This window comes from Dendrobates tinctorius, unplaced genomic scaffold (assembly GCF_039654945.1).
Source record: "Dendrobates tinctorius isolate UK_male_01 unplaced genomic scaffold, ASM3965494v1 ptg000143l, whole genome shotgun sequence".
NCBI lineage: Eukaryota > Metazoa > Chordata > Amphibia > Anura > Dendrobatidae > Dendrobates > Dendrobates tinctorius.
The window spans coordinates 41,777,493-41,790,508 of NW_027361810.1; the positions used below are offsets into that span (position 1 = coordinate 41,777,493).

At 44.5% G+C, this 13,016-nt stretch overlaps 1 protein-coding gene across 2 annotated transcripts; it reads left to right on the plus strand.

The window, feature by feature from the left end:
• The first annotated feature begins 25 nt into the window (after window positions 1-25).
• PHOSPHO2 (phosphatase, orphan 2) lies at window positions 26-3,944 on the plus strand. Of its 2 annotated transcripts, none has more exons than XM_073545826.1 (2): window positions 26-254; window positions 3,081-3,944. In XM_073545826.1, exons 1-2 carry the CDS (start codon window positions 35-37, stop codon window positions 3,818-3,820), a joined length of 960 nt encoding a protein of 319 aa, XP_073401927.1. In that variant the 5' UTR covers window positions 26-34; the 3' UTR covers window positions 3,821-3,944. The 2 variants fall into 2 exon arrangements, with proteins under 2 accessions (XP_073401927.1, XP_073401928.1); XM_073545827.1 differs by having other exon boundaries at window positions 75-372.
• Window positions 3,945-13,016: the final 9,072 nt, after the last annotated feature.

Genomic DNA, 13,016 nt, shown 5'->3' on the forward strand with positions numbered 1-13,016 from the left:
GCCTAGTTACCAAACCGGAAGCGGACGTAAAAGTATGGGCGACGGGCGTCCTTTTCCGTCCTTGGGAGGCGGAGACGCTGCCCTCCACTGCGCATGTCCGGGTGTACTGAGAGCCCTTGCTGATCTTTATTTCTACAAATCGATGTTATTTCCACCGGTCGTTAGAAACATCCAGAACTACCGCCTCTTTTGGACGGTCGCCCTCATCAAAGATGGCTACCGGATGTTGCGCTATAGGCAGAGAGTGTCTAAGGGTAAGAGAAAGTAATAAATCGCCTGCACCGGCGGACAAACCTTTACTCTCTGCCGAGGAGCCGACTAGTGCGGACGGGAGGGTCCATCCATGTCAGCAGGGAGCTGTGTGCATTCATAGTAAGTGCATGATCCCTACTGATCCCTATGGCTTCACAGGGGTGAAGTGACAACTCTCACCATGCACTGGCCTGAGGATCTGTTAGGGGTTGTCATTGCAGACCCTCAGCTGTAATTACACTGTAGAAATAGCGTCACCAGTTCTCGTCAGTCATTTCTTGTCTTTCTCCATCTATCGCCGCAGACGTGACCCGGAAAACGCAACAGAATGGCAAAGTTCATGAAAATCAAGCAACATTACCATTTACTTGTTACTAAAAATCCTTATATTATTTAGATCTCGTTGTCTTGGTTACCGGCCACCTCTGCAGACTAGCAGCAACCGTGAGCAGTGCTTACAAGCGCTTTCCTACAGAGCGCTGCTCTGATGCTGGCTGGATCGGAGCGGCGCTGTCGCTGGCCTTGCGCTTCTCTAATGGTGTCTGCTCGCAGCACAGGAGGGCGCACGGGTGAGGTAGGTGGCACGATACTGCTGCTGATCTCAACTGTCAGTCAAGCAGAAGCCGTGAGATAGAGGTACACTCCTGTCAAAGAAGATGGGACAACCCCTTTAAGAGACCTTTTTTTGTCATTCTTTACCTTTTCCTCCACCAGATACTCTCAAAACTGCTCATCTCCCCTTGAAAAGGCTAAAAGGGCTAGCCCCATGTTATGAAGTAAGAGCGCAGCGCGCCCTAGCCTCGCGGCTTCCTGCATGCTCAGAGGATGAGTGCTGCTACTTCGTTGACCGGTTGGACCTCAGCATTATTGACCGGCCGGCCTGAACAATGCTTTGCCTCTGCAGAATTGGAAGAGCACAATAGGACTGAGGATGGCCATGATCTGGAGCTAAGAAAGCCATCCGCCTGTCTGGCCAGCTTCTGGACCGCGCTTACAAGCTTGATTGAACAGTTGAACGATGGAACAGGCTGCCACGAGAGGTGGCGAGTTCTCCTTCAATGGCAGTCCTCTAACAGAGGCTGGACAGACATCTGTGTGGGATGATTTGGTGAATCCTGCATTGAGCAGGGGGGTTGGACATAATGACCCAGGAGGTCCCTTCCAACTCTACCAGTCTATGATCCTATGAGTTTGTAAGCACTGCACGTTTGGACACAACTGCTAGACTGCATCAATGGCTAGTCCCATCGGAAACAAAAAAAAAGTAAAGGGTTAATCCAAGACCTTTTTTATTCTTTTACTATGGGCCTAAAAACTAACCGGCAGGTAGGTGCTTTGCCGCCACAGAGCTATTGCAGACCACTACTGCCGGCGACCGGCTAACACTGACTTCACATTGACAGAGCAGCACCTTCTCTTCTGCTCTGCTGTGTCAGTGGGGGCATGACTGCCGACGTCATGCTGATTGACAGCTGGCTCCCCTCTGCCGAACTGCGGGGAGCCAGCGGTCAGTGAGCATGACGCTGTCAATGAGCATGATGCCGCCAGTCACACCCCATTAACAGAGCAGCCCAGAAGAGGATGATGATATGAATGAGTCACCGAGGAGGAAAAAACAAAAAGCATGCTAAGCCCAAAAAACCAGAGAGGTTGGTAACAAGCGGATTGCAGACCCCAAAGCAATAGACAGCCCCCAACATGTATTGTCGGTGAAACAAGATGAAAACACAGACACAGGTAGAAAGATAGGCTGAGCAAACGATGGGGCCCTTGCTAACTAGAAAGGACAGGAAAGAAAAGCTGCTGTCTGCAATCACGCAAAAAACCCTGCCAAAAAGAATGTCCAACACGTCTGATAGAAAAAGGCCCTGAAGTCACTAGACTTCAAATCACTATATCAGCACTCAGGTATATTCTGAAGACAGAGCAAAAGAGATCAACTGATCAGAGACAAAAATGGGGATTCAGCCCAGTCCCAGCCAGGGCTGGCTGAACACAAAAACTAAGTAAACCAGACAAAAACTCATATGAACAATAGCAGAGAAAACTTAGCTTTAGGAAGGCAGGAACCAAACTGGAAACCAGGAGCCACAGTCAGGAAAAATCACCAGCAAGAAACTAGGGAGTCTGCTGCCTTAAATCCAATCAGAAACTCCTGATGTCCAATCGCAGTCCTCTTCCTCAGGTGGCCGGTCTCTGCCATTTAGATCAGCTTCATTACCTCCCTTCACCAACAGAGGGAGTCCAGATAGATAACTCACTACTCCTCTGTCAGCACAGCCAGCTCCATAACCCTCACCAGAAGCCAGCCAGCTCACAACAGGATGAGCTGCTCTGCTGACATTGAGCAGCTGAATCACCAGCAGGGGCGTCCAAATAACCGCTTTGTACGGGCGCCAGAGCAAGCAGATAGTTGACTCAGATAGCAACTACCTGTCTGCTTTTTATTTGTCTTTTTAGTTTTACTATGGGCTTAAAAAACTAAGTTCTGGATAAACCCTTTAATTATAAGGAGAGAGGGGGTTTTATAAGCACTGTATCATTATACCTATCAATAAAGATGGGAATAACTGTTGAAAGGGGGATGTGGTCTAGAAAGCAACAATGTGCGACAAAAATTGGGCACAAAGTAATCCAACTAATAGGTGGTAGAAAGTAAGATGCACCAGATTGATCAAACTGGCCACCGAGATACATTTGGTGCATTTTCTGACTTTCTAGTCTAAGATTGCACCTTATAAATACAGGACAGAATGTGTAAATTTCCTTCTCCATCGATAAGACAAACGAGGAAATCTGTAACAGTCTTCAATCATTCTCCTCCTTAGGTGACGACCATCATCCTGCGGACATGAAGATCCTCCTGGTGTTTGACTTTGACCACACTATTGTTAATGATAACAGCGACACGTGGATTGTCCAATGCGCTCCCGATAAGAAGCTCCCGCACGGATTACAAAACTCCTACGAAAAGGGGAAATGGACAGAGTACATGGGTCGGATTTTCACCTACTTAGGAGAACAGGGAATTCGAGAGGATGACATGAAAAGAATCATGATCTCCATACCCTACACTCCCGGGATGACGGAGCTCCTCCACTTCATTGGCCAAAACAAGGATCGTTTTGATTGCATCATCATTTCCGATTCCAATACGATCTTCATCGATTGGATTCTCACCCACGCCGACGTGAGCAACGTTTTCGATCGGGTGTTCACGAACCCGGCAACCTTCGACCGTTACGGGAACCTCACGGTGCAGAATTTCCACATCCACCATTGTGCGACCTGCCCGACGAACCTGTGCAAGAAAAAAGTATTGGAAGAGTTCGTGGCCAAGCAGATGTCAAGTGGAGTGGACTACTCGAAAATAGTTTACATTGGCGACGGCAGCAATGACCTCTGCCCCGTAACATTCCTGAAGAAGGGTGATATCGCCATGCCCAGGGAGGGCTACACTTTACAGAAGAAGATTGCCAAGGAGATTGAGCTCATTGATTCTTCGATTAGAGTGTGGTCAACTGGGGCCGAGATCTTGTCTCATCTGAAGCGCTTGCTGGATGAATAAGCTTCTGCCATGAGATAAGACAGATTGGTGTAGATCGTAGCAGCGTTTTATCTTGTCGTAAATGAGCACAAAATCGGAATATTTATCCTAAATGTCAATAAATGTGTTTCCTAATGATCCTTTACACAGTAGTTGGGTTTTGCAGGTGTAGCACTGAGGGATACCCTTAAATCATGACTTCACTGCCAAAAGTGACCATGCACATCAGATTAGGATCAATAAAGTGCAGGACCGCCCAGTCGGATAATGATTGTCCAAGTGGTGGACAAACGGTCGTCAAATTAGGCCACGCTTCAGGTTTCGGCCAGTGGTCACCCACCTCCATGGGCCCCCCTACTGCCATTAACTTAATGGGAGGTCTGACAACTTAGATACCATGGTCGCTTTTTATCATGACATCTAAGGGGTTAAACTACCGCAGTAAGCGTTATCTCCAATATCGGCACCTGCATGTGATCCCATTCCGTACAAATTCTCCCGACTTCTGACATACAAAGTAAAAGTCTTTAAATGCTGGCGAGAAGATGGGGTTCCCAAACTTATGGGCCCCATATCTTTTTTTTATGGCCTGTCTGTTATGATCGAGTCACCGTAGGAGGCAAAAACAGAAATGCTAGCTAAGTCCTGAAAGCCAGAGAAGTTGGCAACTATCAGATTGCAGACCCCTGAACCTATCAACACAACTAGCAGTAGCCGTGGGGGGTTCCTACGATGACCTAGACCCCTCGATCACAGCCGGAGAGATACATAGGCCTAAAGAAGGAAAGGGGAAATCTAACTGCCCCAGAGCAGACCCCAAAGCAATAGGCAGCCCCCCACATATAATGACGGTGAAGCAAGATGAAAACACTTACACAGACAGGAAGACAGGCTGAGCAAAGACGGGGCCCAAAAACTACCTAGATAGGAACGGATAGGAAGGCTGCTGTCTGCAATCTGCCAAAACCCTATCAGAGACAAAAGCCAACAAGCTGATATAAAAATGGCCCTGAAGCAACTAAGCTTCAAAAACTAAATCAGCACTCAGGTACATTCAGAAGACAGAGCTCACGGAACACTGCACACTCCAGCAGGGAGTGGCAGAATCCAAAAAGCAAGAAAAACAAAAACAAATCTTAGATGCAAAAAGGCAAAACAGAAAACTTAGCTTTAGGAGAGCAGGAATCAGACTGGAGTCCAAGAGTCCACAGAGAAATCACCCGCAGGGCAGAAAGGGCGTAGGCTGCCTTAAATCCAGTCAGTGACTCCACTCAGCCAATCGTCCTCATCAGTCCCAGGTGTCTGATAATCAGGCTCACTACCTTCCTTCACTAGAATAGGGAGTTCACCAGGCCTCAGTGACGGAGGGGAAAATGAACTCACAACACCTGTCTCTGTTGATGGTACACCACTGGATATGACACTTTCTTAAAGGGAATCTGTCACCAGTTTTTTTTTTTTGCTATGTAATCTGAGGGCAGCATGGTGTAGGGACAGAGACCCTAATTCCGGCTATGTGTCATTTAGATTACTGGGTGCAGCAGTTGTGATAGGATCATAGTTTTCTCTGCTGCAGATGTAGCAGAGCTCTGAATGCTGAGCTCTGTATAACCTCGCCCACACCACTGATTGGCTGCTTTTTGTGTCTACTGCACATTAACAGAAAGCTGCTAATTACTGATGGAGGCGGGGTTACACAGAGCAGGAGGACTACATGGCACGAGAAAAATAGTCCTTTAGTGATCATTTCCTGCTGATAAAACTTTTATGGAAACGTACAAGCTGAGTAAGTGATATATCATTGGAATCGGGGTCTCCGCCCCTACATCATGCTGTTCTCAGCTTGCATAGCAAAAATCTGCTGACGGACTCCCTTTAAGATGACTTAACCATTGTTATTTCATATTCTGCCTCGTAAATGTTTTTTCACCATATCTTGACTAAAAGATGGAGCGTTTTCTAAGGTCACTAATGACAAAATATGACTTGATGTTTCTATAAACCATTATCTCTCCACCTGGTGTTATGCTTTTTTTTTAATGTCCACAAAATTATTGGTCAGGATAAAATCAGGAAACCAAAGATTGATATAATTTAAAGGAATTTTTCCAGGCCTTAAATATCCATGACCTTTTTTTTTTTTTTTTGTTGGATTGGTCTTCAAATCAGATAAGTGAGTGTCCGGCACCTTCCAACCCTTCCATTCTGCTGCTTGTAGTTCCCTCTGCAGCCAGCTATACAAAGCCAGAACAGCACTGCGCAGTGGCTGTTCTCATGTACTGCAGCTCATCTCTGATTGAAGTGAACAGTGTTACCCCCATCCAATATTGAGAGGTTATCCTATGATGAATAGGCTGTCAATATATAAGTACTCGAAACCCCCTTGAAAGATGATAAAAACAAGGTCCAACGATTGGGACATTCCAAGTGAATCAAACTGAAAACGGATTTGGGGATTTTCCTAAATTTTTTGTTTTTAATATCAGTAACTGACAAATTGTCCGATTATCTCCTACTACTAATTCATTTATGTTTCCATATAAAGGGCGCATGAAAAAGTCAGTAACTTACTTAATACTGTGCATTAGTTATTCTACTCTGAGTTGTGCTGCAGAGCTGAAATCTCTAAGCATACTTTGCACATTGATTTATATACTGATTAGTTTTGCATTTTGGCTTGTGTCGCCCTTACAGCAGACACGGTATAGGCATCTAATGTGGGAATAACGAATTGTGCACCTTACATTCAGGGAGCTCGGCTAATCCGGTAGGGTTGTGTCTATGGCCAAGCTTTTTGACTCTTACCAACAACTAGGAGAATCGTGAGTGCAGCTCTGGAGTGTAATACAGGCAGTACAATATCAGTACGGGAAAAGTAAAGTAGGTGATCTCTCTGTACACGATTATATGAACGGTAAAATGGCGTTCAGAGGTCGTACGTTGTAAAAGTGATGTTCATTCTGTGATTGCGTTTCTCTGCATATGGTGAGGATACATTGGTGTAATTATGACTTCGATCTTTTGATTTGTCATATTCATTATGATTTGCATGTCCAGGACGCTGCTGCAACGATTTGAATATAACTTGAATACAAGTAACCTAAGTCTAGTAAAAGAAAAAATGAAATCAGATCCTTACTGAGATAATAAAAAAAAGTTTACCGGGATGGATAAGATGATATTTTTTTATATACTTACAATGCTAACCACTCATATTAGGAGAAGGTCGGCGGAACCAGGAGATGTTGGTCGGATGGGCTAATACATACAGGCGCTTCTCACAAAATTAGAATATCATCAAAGAGTTAATTTATTTCAGTTCTTCAAAAGAGTGAAACTCATATAGAGTCATTACAAACAGTGATCTATTTCACGTGTTTATTTCTGTTAATGTTGATGACTATGGCTTACAGCCAATGAAAACCCAAATGTCATCATCTCAGTAAATTAGAATACTTTATAGCACCAGCTTGAAAAATGATTTTAAAATCTGAAATGTTGGCCTACTGAACTGTATGTTCAGTAAATGCACTCAATACTTGGTCGGGGCTCCTTTTGCATCAATTACTGTGTCAATGCGGCGTTGCATGGAGGCGATCAGCCTGTGGCACTGCTGAGGTGTTATGGAAGCCCAGGTTGCTTTGATAGCAGCCTTCAGCTCGTCTGCATTGTTGGGTCTGGTGTCTCTCATCTTCCTCTTGACAATACCCCATAGATTCTCTATGGGGTTAAGGTCAGGTGAGGTTGCTGGCCAATCAAGCACAGGGATACTGTTGTTTGTAAACCAGGTATTGGCACTTTTGTCAGTGTGGACAGGGGCCAAGTCCTGCTGGAGAATGACATTTCCATCTCCATAAAGCTTGTTGGCAGAGGGAAGCATGAAGTGCTCTAAAATTTCCTGGTAGATGGCTGCCCTGACTTTGGTCTTGATAAAACACAGTGGACCTACACCAGCAGATGACATGGCTCCCCAAACCATCACTGATTGTGGAAACTGCATACTAGGCCTTGGATTGTGGCCTCTCCACTCTTCCTCCAGACTCTGGGACCTCGATTTCCAAATGAAATGAAAGTAAATTTTGCATCTGAAAACAACACCTTGGACCACTGAGCAACAGTCCAGTTCTTTTTCTCCTTGGCCCAGGTAAGACGCTTCTGGCGTTGTCTATTGGTCATGAGTGGCTTGACACAAGGAATGCGACACTTGTAGCCCATGTCCTGGATACGTCTGTGTGTGGTGGCTCTTGAAGCAATGACTCCAGCAGCTGTCCACTCCTTGTGAGTCTCCCCCAAATTTTTGAATGGCTTTTTCTTAATAATCCTTTCAAGGCTGCGGTTATCCCAGTTGCTTGTGCACCTCTTTCTACCACACTTTTTTCCTTCCACTCAACTTTCCATTAATATGTTTGGATACAGCACTCTGTGAACAGCCAGCTTCTTTAGCAATGACCTTTTGTGGCTTACCCTCCTTGTGGACTGTGTCAGTGACTGCCTTCTGGACATCTGTCAAGTCAGCAGTCTTCCCCATGATTCTGGAGCCTACTGAAACAGACTAAGGGACCTTTTCAAACGCTTAGGAGGCCTTTGCAGGTGTTTTTTGCTAATTATTCTAATTTACTGAGATGATGACTTTTGGGTTTTCATTGGCTGTAAGCCATAATCATCAACATTAACAGAAATAAACACTTGAAATAGATCACTCTGTGTGTAATGACTCTATATAATATATGAGTTTCACTTTTTGTATTGAAGAACTGAAATAAAGTAACTTTTTGATGATATTCTAATTTAGTGAGAAGCACCTGTATAAGGTCTGCTGACTCTTCCCTGATGGATAGTGGATCGGGCATGTTGGACAAACTTGCCTTATCATATCTTACAAAAAAAAATCCATCCCTGTGGCAGCACCCTTGCCACCTTTCCACCATGAGTATTTGCTGTTGCAGATTTCCTGCCACATTTATGCACCTGTTAGGTTACTTGTGTTTTTAATGCTGTGGTTTTTGTCTCTTTTTGGGACGTCATGTTTCAAATAAATCTTTTTAGATGCCAATTTTCTGCATCTTACACAAATCTATGGGGAAAATCTGCACATAAAACTAAGCCACAGGGTGGGGAGAAGACGGTCGGGGACCTGCCTCGGACTGATCAATAGTCAAAAGTACTAGGGGGTCTGCTAAATGTGCAGATCTCTCAGCCATGATCTAGCTAAGCACAGGTAAGACAAGGTGAATTGTGTTAAAAGAAAAGGCATCCAGAAGCCCTGGTGCATCGTATACAGTGGAGGTTAGATTTGTGATTGTAAGATGCATATAAATCATGAATGTAGGTCTGCCTGAGAGAGAGCAATCCAGACTACAGGTGCAGCTCAGGAGAATCTCAGAGATAAATCCATCAGCATGTGTGACAACAAGAAAATATTTTTAAACTTTTTCTTTCATTTTTGTCAATAGTTTTTTTTTTAATTTAAAATAGAATATTTGTATTCTAGTTTATCTCGGAATAGCTGGGAACACTTGGTTATGGACTCACTGTGTTTTCCCAAGCATACACAACAGTAATTAATGGTGATTGCCCAATGTATTGCACAGATTGTAACTTCTCCATTTTCCCCTGGATTTTTACCATCGGAGATCGGTACTTGGGAGTCATCCCACGCATTAGACTGTTGGCCTAACCGGTCAGTATCGTCTACAGCCTTTAGTCTTTAAAGGAGCTACCCTACAAACAACAGTTATAACTTATCCACAGCATAGTTGATGTTATAATGGCTGTGGTCCATCTGAGATACAACCCTCGATCTCATGTATGAGGTGCCCAAAGTCCACTGTGTGAGTAGAGTGGTAGTGAGCATGTGCGACCGTACCGCCTATAGACAGCGACTGGTCACACATGCTTAGTACTGCTCCATCCACACGGATATGTTGTTTTAAGAGCCACTCCCTTTAAAGAAACCGTCCCATCAAAGTTTTTATCCTTTTAATATTTTGCACTCCATTTTGCTTTCCTACAAAGTTAATTCTTCTCTTTTCCATTAGGTCTATGACATCACGTGATTAAAAACTGACTAGGTGAATCTTTCTAAGCTCTATGTATAAAGAGGAGGTCAAATTTCCCTGAATGAGTCATCACTGGAAAAGTGAGCAGGGGGTAAGAGCTGAACAGCTAGGTCAGGAGGTGAAGAGGGTGATGACTCAAGTAGGGAAAAGAGACGTCCTGTGTCTACATAGAGAAAAGAGAAGAATTGGGTAGAAAGGCAAAATGAGCAATTGTAAGTACACAGTGCTATATAATATGATGAGTACAATATAGTAAGAGGATAAAACTTTGATGGAAGGAGGAGGAGGGCTTCATTAAAGACTTAGATATAAACCTGAGCATGCTTGCCTCGTGTAAGGAAGGTGATTTGTAACCCGATAAGCCGCTCCCTGACTTTATTCAGATGAGACATTGTGAGCTGGTTTCCCGGTGAAAAACTAAATAAAAGATGTTCTCTGTTTCCACGTAGTGAATGGGAATCTGATACTGTACGGCCTCCCAGAGGTGGCCCTCCTCACGCATGGCTGCCAAATGGCCAAGTAAACCAAGAGGGGAAATAATTCGCTTTTCTTCTCTTTATTTGTGTTAATCTTTAGAGACTTCTGCAATAGATATTTAAAGTCTGTCACCCCCAAAACTCCAATTAGAGTGCTAGTACAGTCATATAGGGGGCTAAGCCATTTCATGTCACTAGTAACACGCCTTTTATTTACAATAAGCTCTGGAGGCGGATTCTCGGGGAGATCTATGTCCGGCCCATAGATCTTAACAGCTCATTTACATATTAAGAAAAACGTTTATTTTCTCAGGAATAAAACATCGGATTGCAGATATCAAGGTGTCATTTCAGTCATCTTTCTTTATCTTGCATGAACATATAGATGGCTTAGGAGGGATGACACATGACCTTTAAAAGATCATTTCTCCATATTCTAATCACAGAATGACTGCACATCTAATACCTGTACCTCACTAAATAGGACTTGAATTTAATTTTTAAATCGACTTTGATATGTGATATGGATTAAAAAATGTGATTTAATAAATATATGTGTTGAAACTATTCGGTCTTTATGTGCTCTTTAAGACAGTCTCTTTATATTAGTGCACTAAATGCACTTTTAGAATAAAAAATGTTTGTTACCACGGCTGGTCAGGTGAGGAAAATCTCCAGGAGTGCATCCTCTGGATCATGACACCGAATGGCCCCGGGCGAGCTGCCAGGTGGAGCCGACCCCTATACAGGGATCGTTAGGAGCAGGCCCAGGGGTTCGGATACCATGATAGCCGATACCTAGAGGGGCGGCTCAGAACGGACTGGAGTAGGAGCACGAGACTATAGGAGGTAGGACCAGAGTAGGATTGCAGGGCCGGACGAGGGATAGCAGGACGAAGCGGGATCAATGGAGACAGGACCGGAGTAGGACTGCGGGACTGGAGCATAGACAGCAGGACAGAGCAGGATCACTGGAGTAGGACTGCGGGACTGGAGCATAGACAGCAGGACGGAGGAACACGGGAGGCAGGACTGGAGTAGGACTGCCGGACTGGAGCATTGACAGCAGGACGGAGGAGGAACACGGGAGGCAGGACTGGAGTAGGACTGCGGGACTGGAGCATAGACAGGACGGAGCAGGAACACGGGAGGCAGGACTGGAGTAGGAACCACGGAAGACAGGACTGCGGGACTGCAGAGAGTACACGAGGAAGCAGGACCCAGTGTGCTAGCAAACGACGATCAGGCGCCTCCCTCAAAGGAGGACAGCCTGATATACCCCTGCCTGGTCTGCCATTGGTCCGACGGTGCTTCCGGGTCAGGGCAACCCCGGAGCACAAGTGACAGGAGGGAGGCGCGGCCTATGGCGCATTGCATGCAGAGATGCCGTCGGCCGTGGACCTGTCAGAAGGGACCGCCGCGGCTGCCGAACAGCGACGGCCTGCGGTGCAGGAGCGGAGGCCGTGTGAGTATACAGCGACGGCATGACACTGTTGAGCGTTCAGCACTTGTTTCTTGGCATAGAACTTTAAAAAAAAACAGGTTGTCAAAAGTGGAACAGAGAAGAAATTCCATATTTCCTACTGGCTTTCAATTTTGTACTGTCTTTATTTTCTGCTACATATACTGTACATTCCATGACCACCTTATCATCTAGCTTACATAATAATGGTTTTCCAGTTTTTAGAAAAGTTGTCCCCAAATGGTTTCCGTCAAGTAAAATAAAGCCAGATGCTACTCGTCTCTTAACCCCCACCACCAACACCCATAGCCAGCTCCTCAATGTCTCTCCTCCCTGCTGCTGAGATCTCACACTGCTCAGTACAGGCTGCAGCTGTCAGTCAGGCTGGGTATGGGGAGATTAAACACGCTTGAACTAGTGAGTTACTGGATTCGATAGCTGGAATCCTAAAATGCTCAATTTAGTATTGAGATTATACAGCCATTCTGACATGGAATTTCAAAGTAAATAAACCTGTCTAATCAGGTTCAAGATATTTAATAACGTATGTAGTTTATACAGTGAAGTCTGGTGACAGATCCTCTTTAAATTACTTAGAAGAAACAATGGACAAAAAAAAACATGAATTTCAAGCGTGTAATTTTGTTTTTTTTACAGTTTTAATTTTGTTATATTTATATCATGCACTTCTTTTCTGTATTTTGTTTTTTTAAAGTCATATAGGTAAGTCTATGGGTAAAACACCATACCCAAGGAATACTGTGTTTTGAGAAATGCCACACACAAAAAACAGCACTATAACCTTTTTAGTATTTGTTATAGGCTTTAGAACAACATATGAATGCAGCAATTTCAAAAAGAGAAATGAAAATTCCAAAATAATGTGGAATAATCCAGCTTTTTTTTTCTGTTACTATGGGAAGCAGGAAAACTTGAGTGCGCCAAGAAAATTCAGGTTAGCCTAGAGTGCAGCAGTTCACCGTCCTTTAAAAAGGAGACAGTTTTTCGAGGGTGTACCCTAGAGACAAGCGGTTCGGTCACAATTCGAATTTACCGGTTCACACAGATTTTCCAGGTAAATTCGATTCACCAAGAAGTTATTCTCTGTGTGTTATGCACCTGTCCCGGATCCAGGCTTTGCTGCCCTCACCGCGATACGCCAAACTATGCTCAACGTCGGGCTTTGCAGACGGCGCGGCGTGCTCCTATGTGATCTTCTC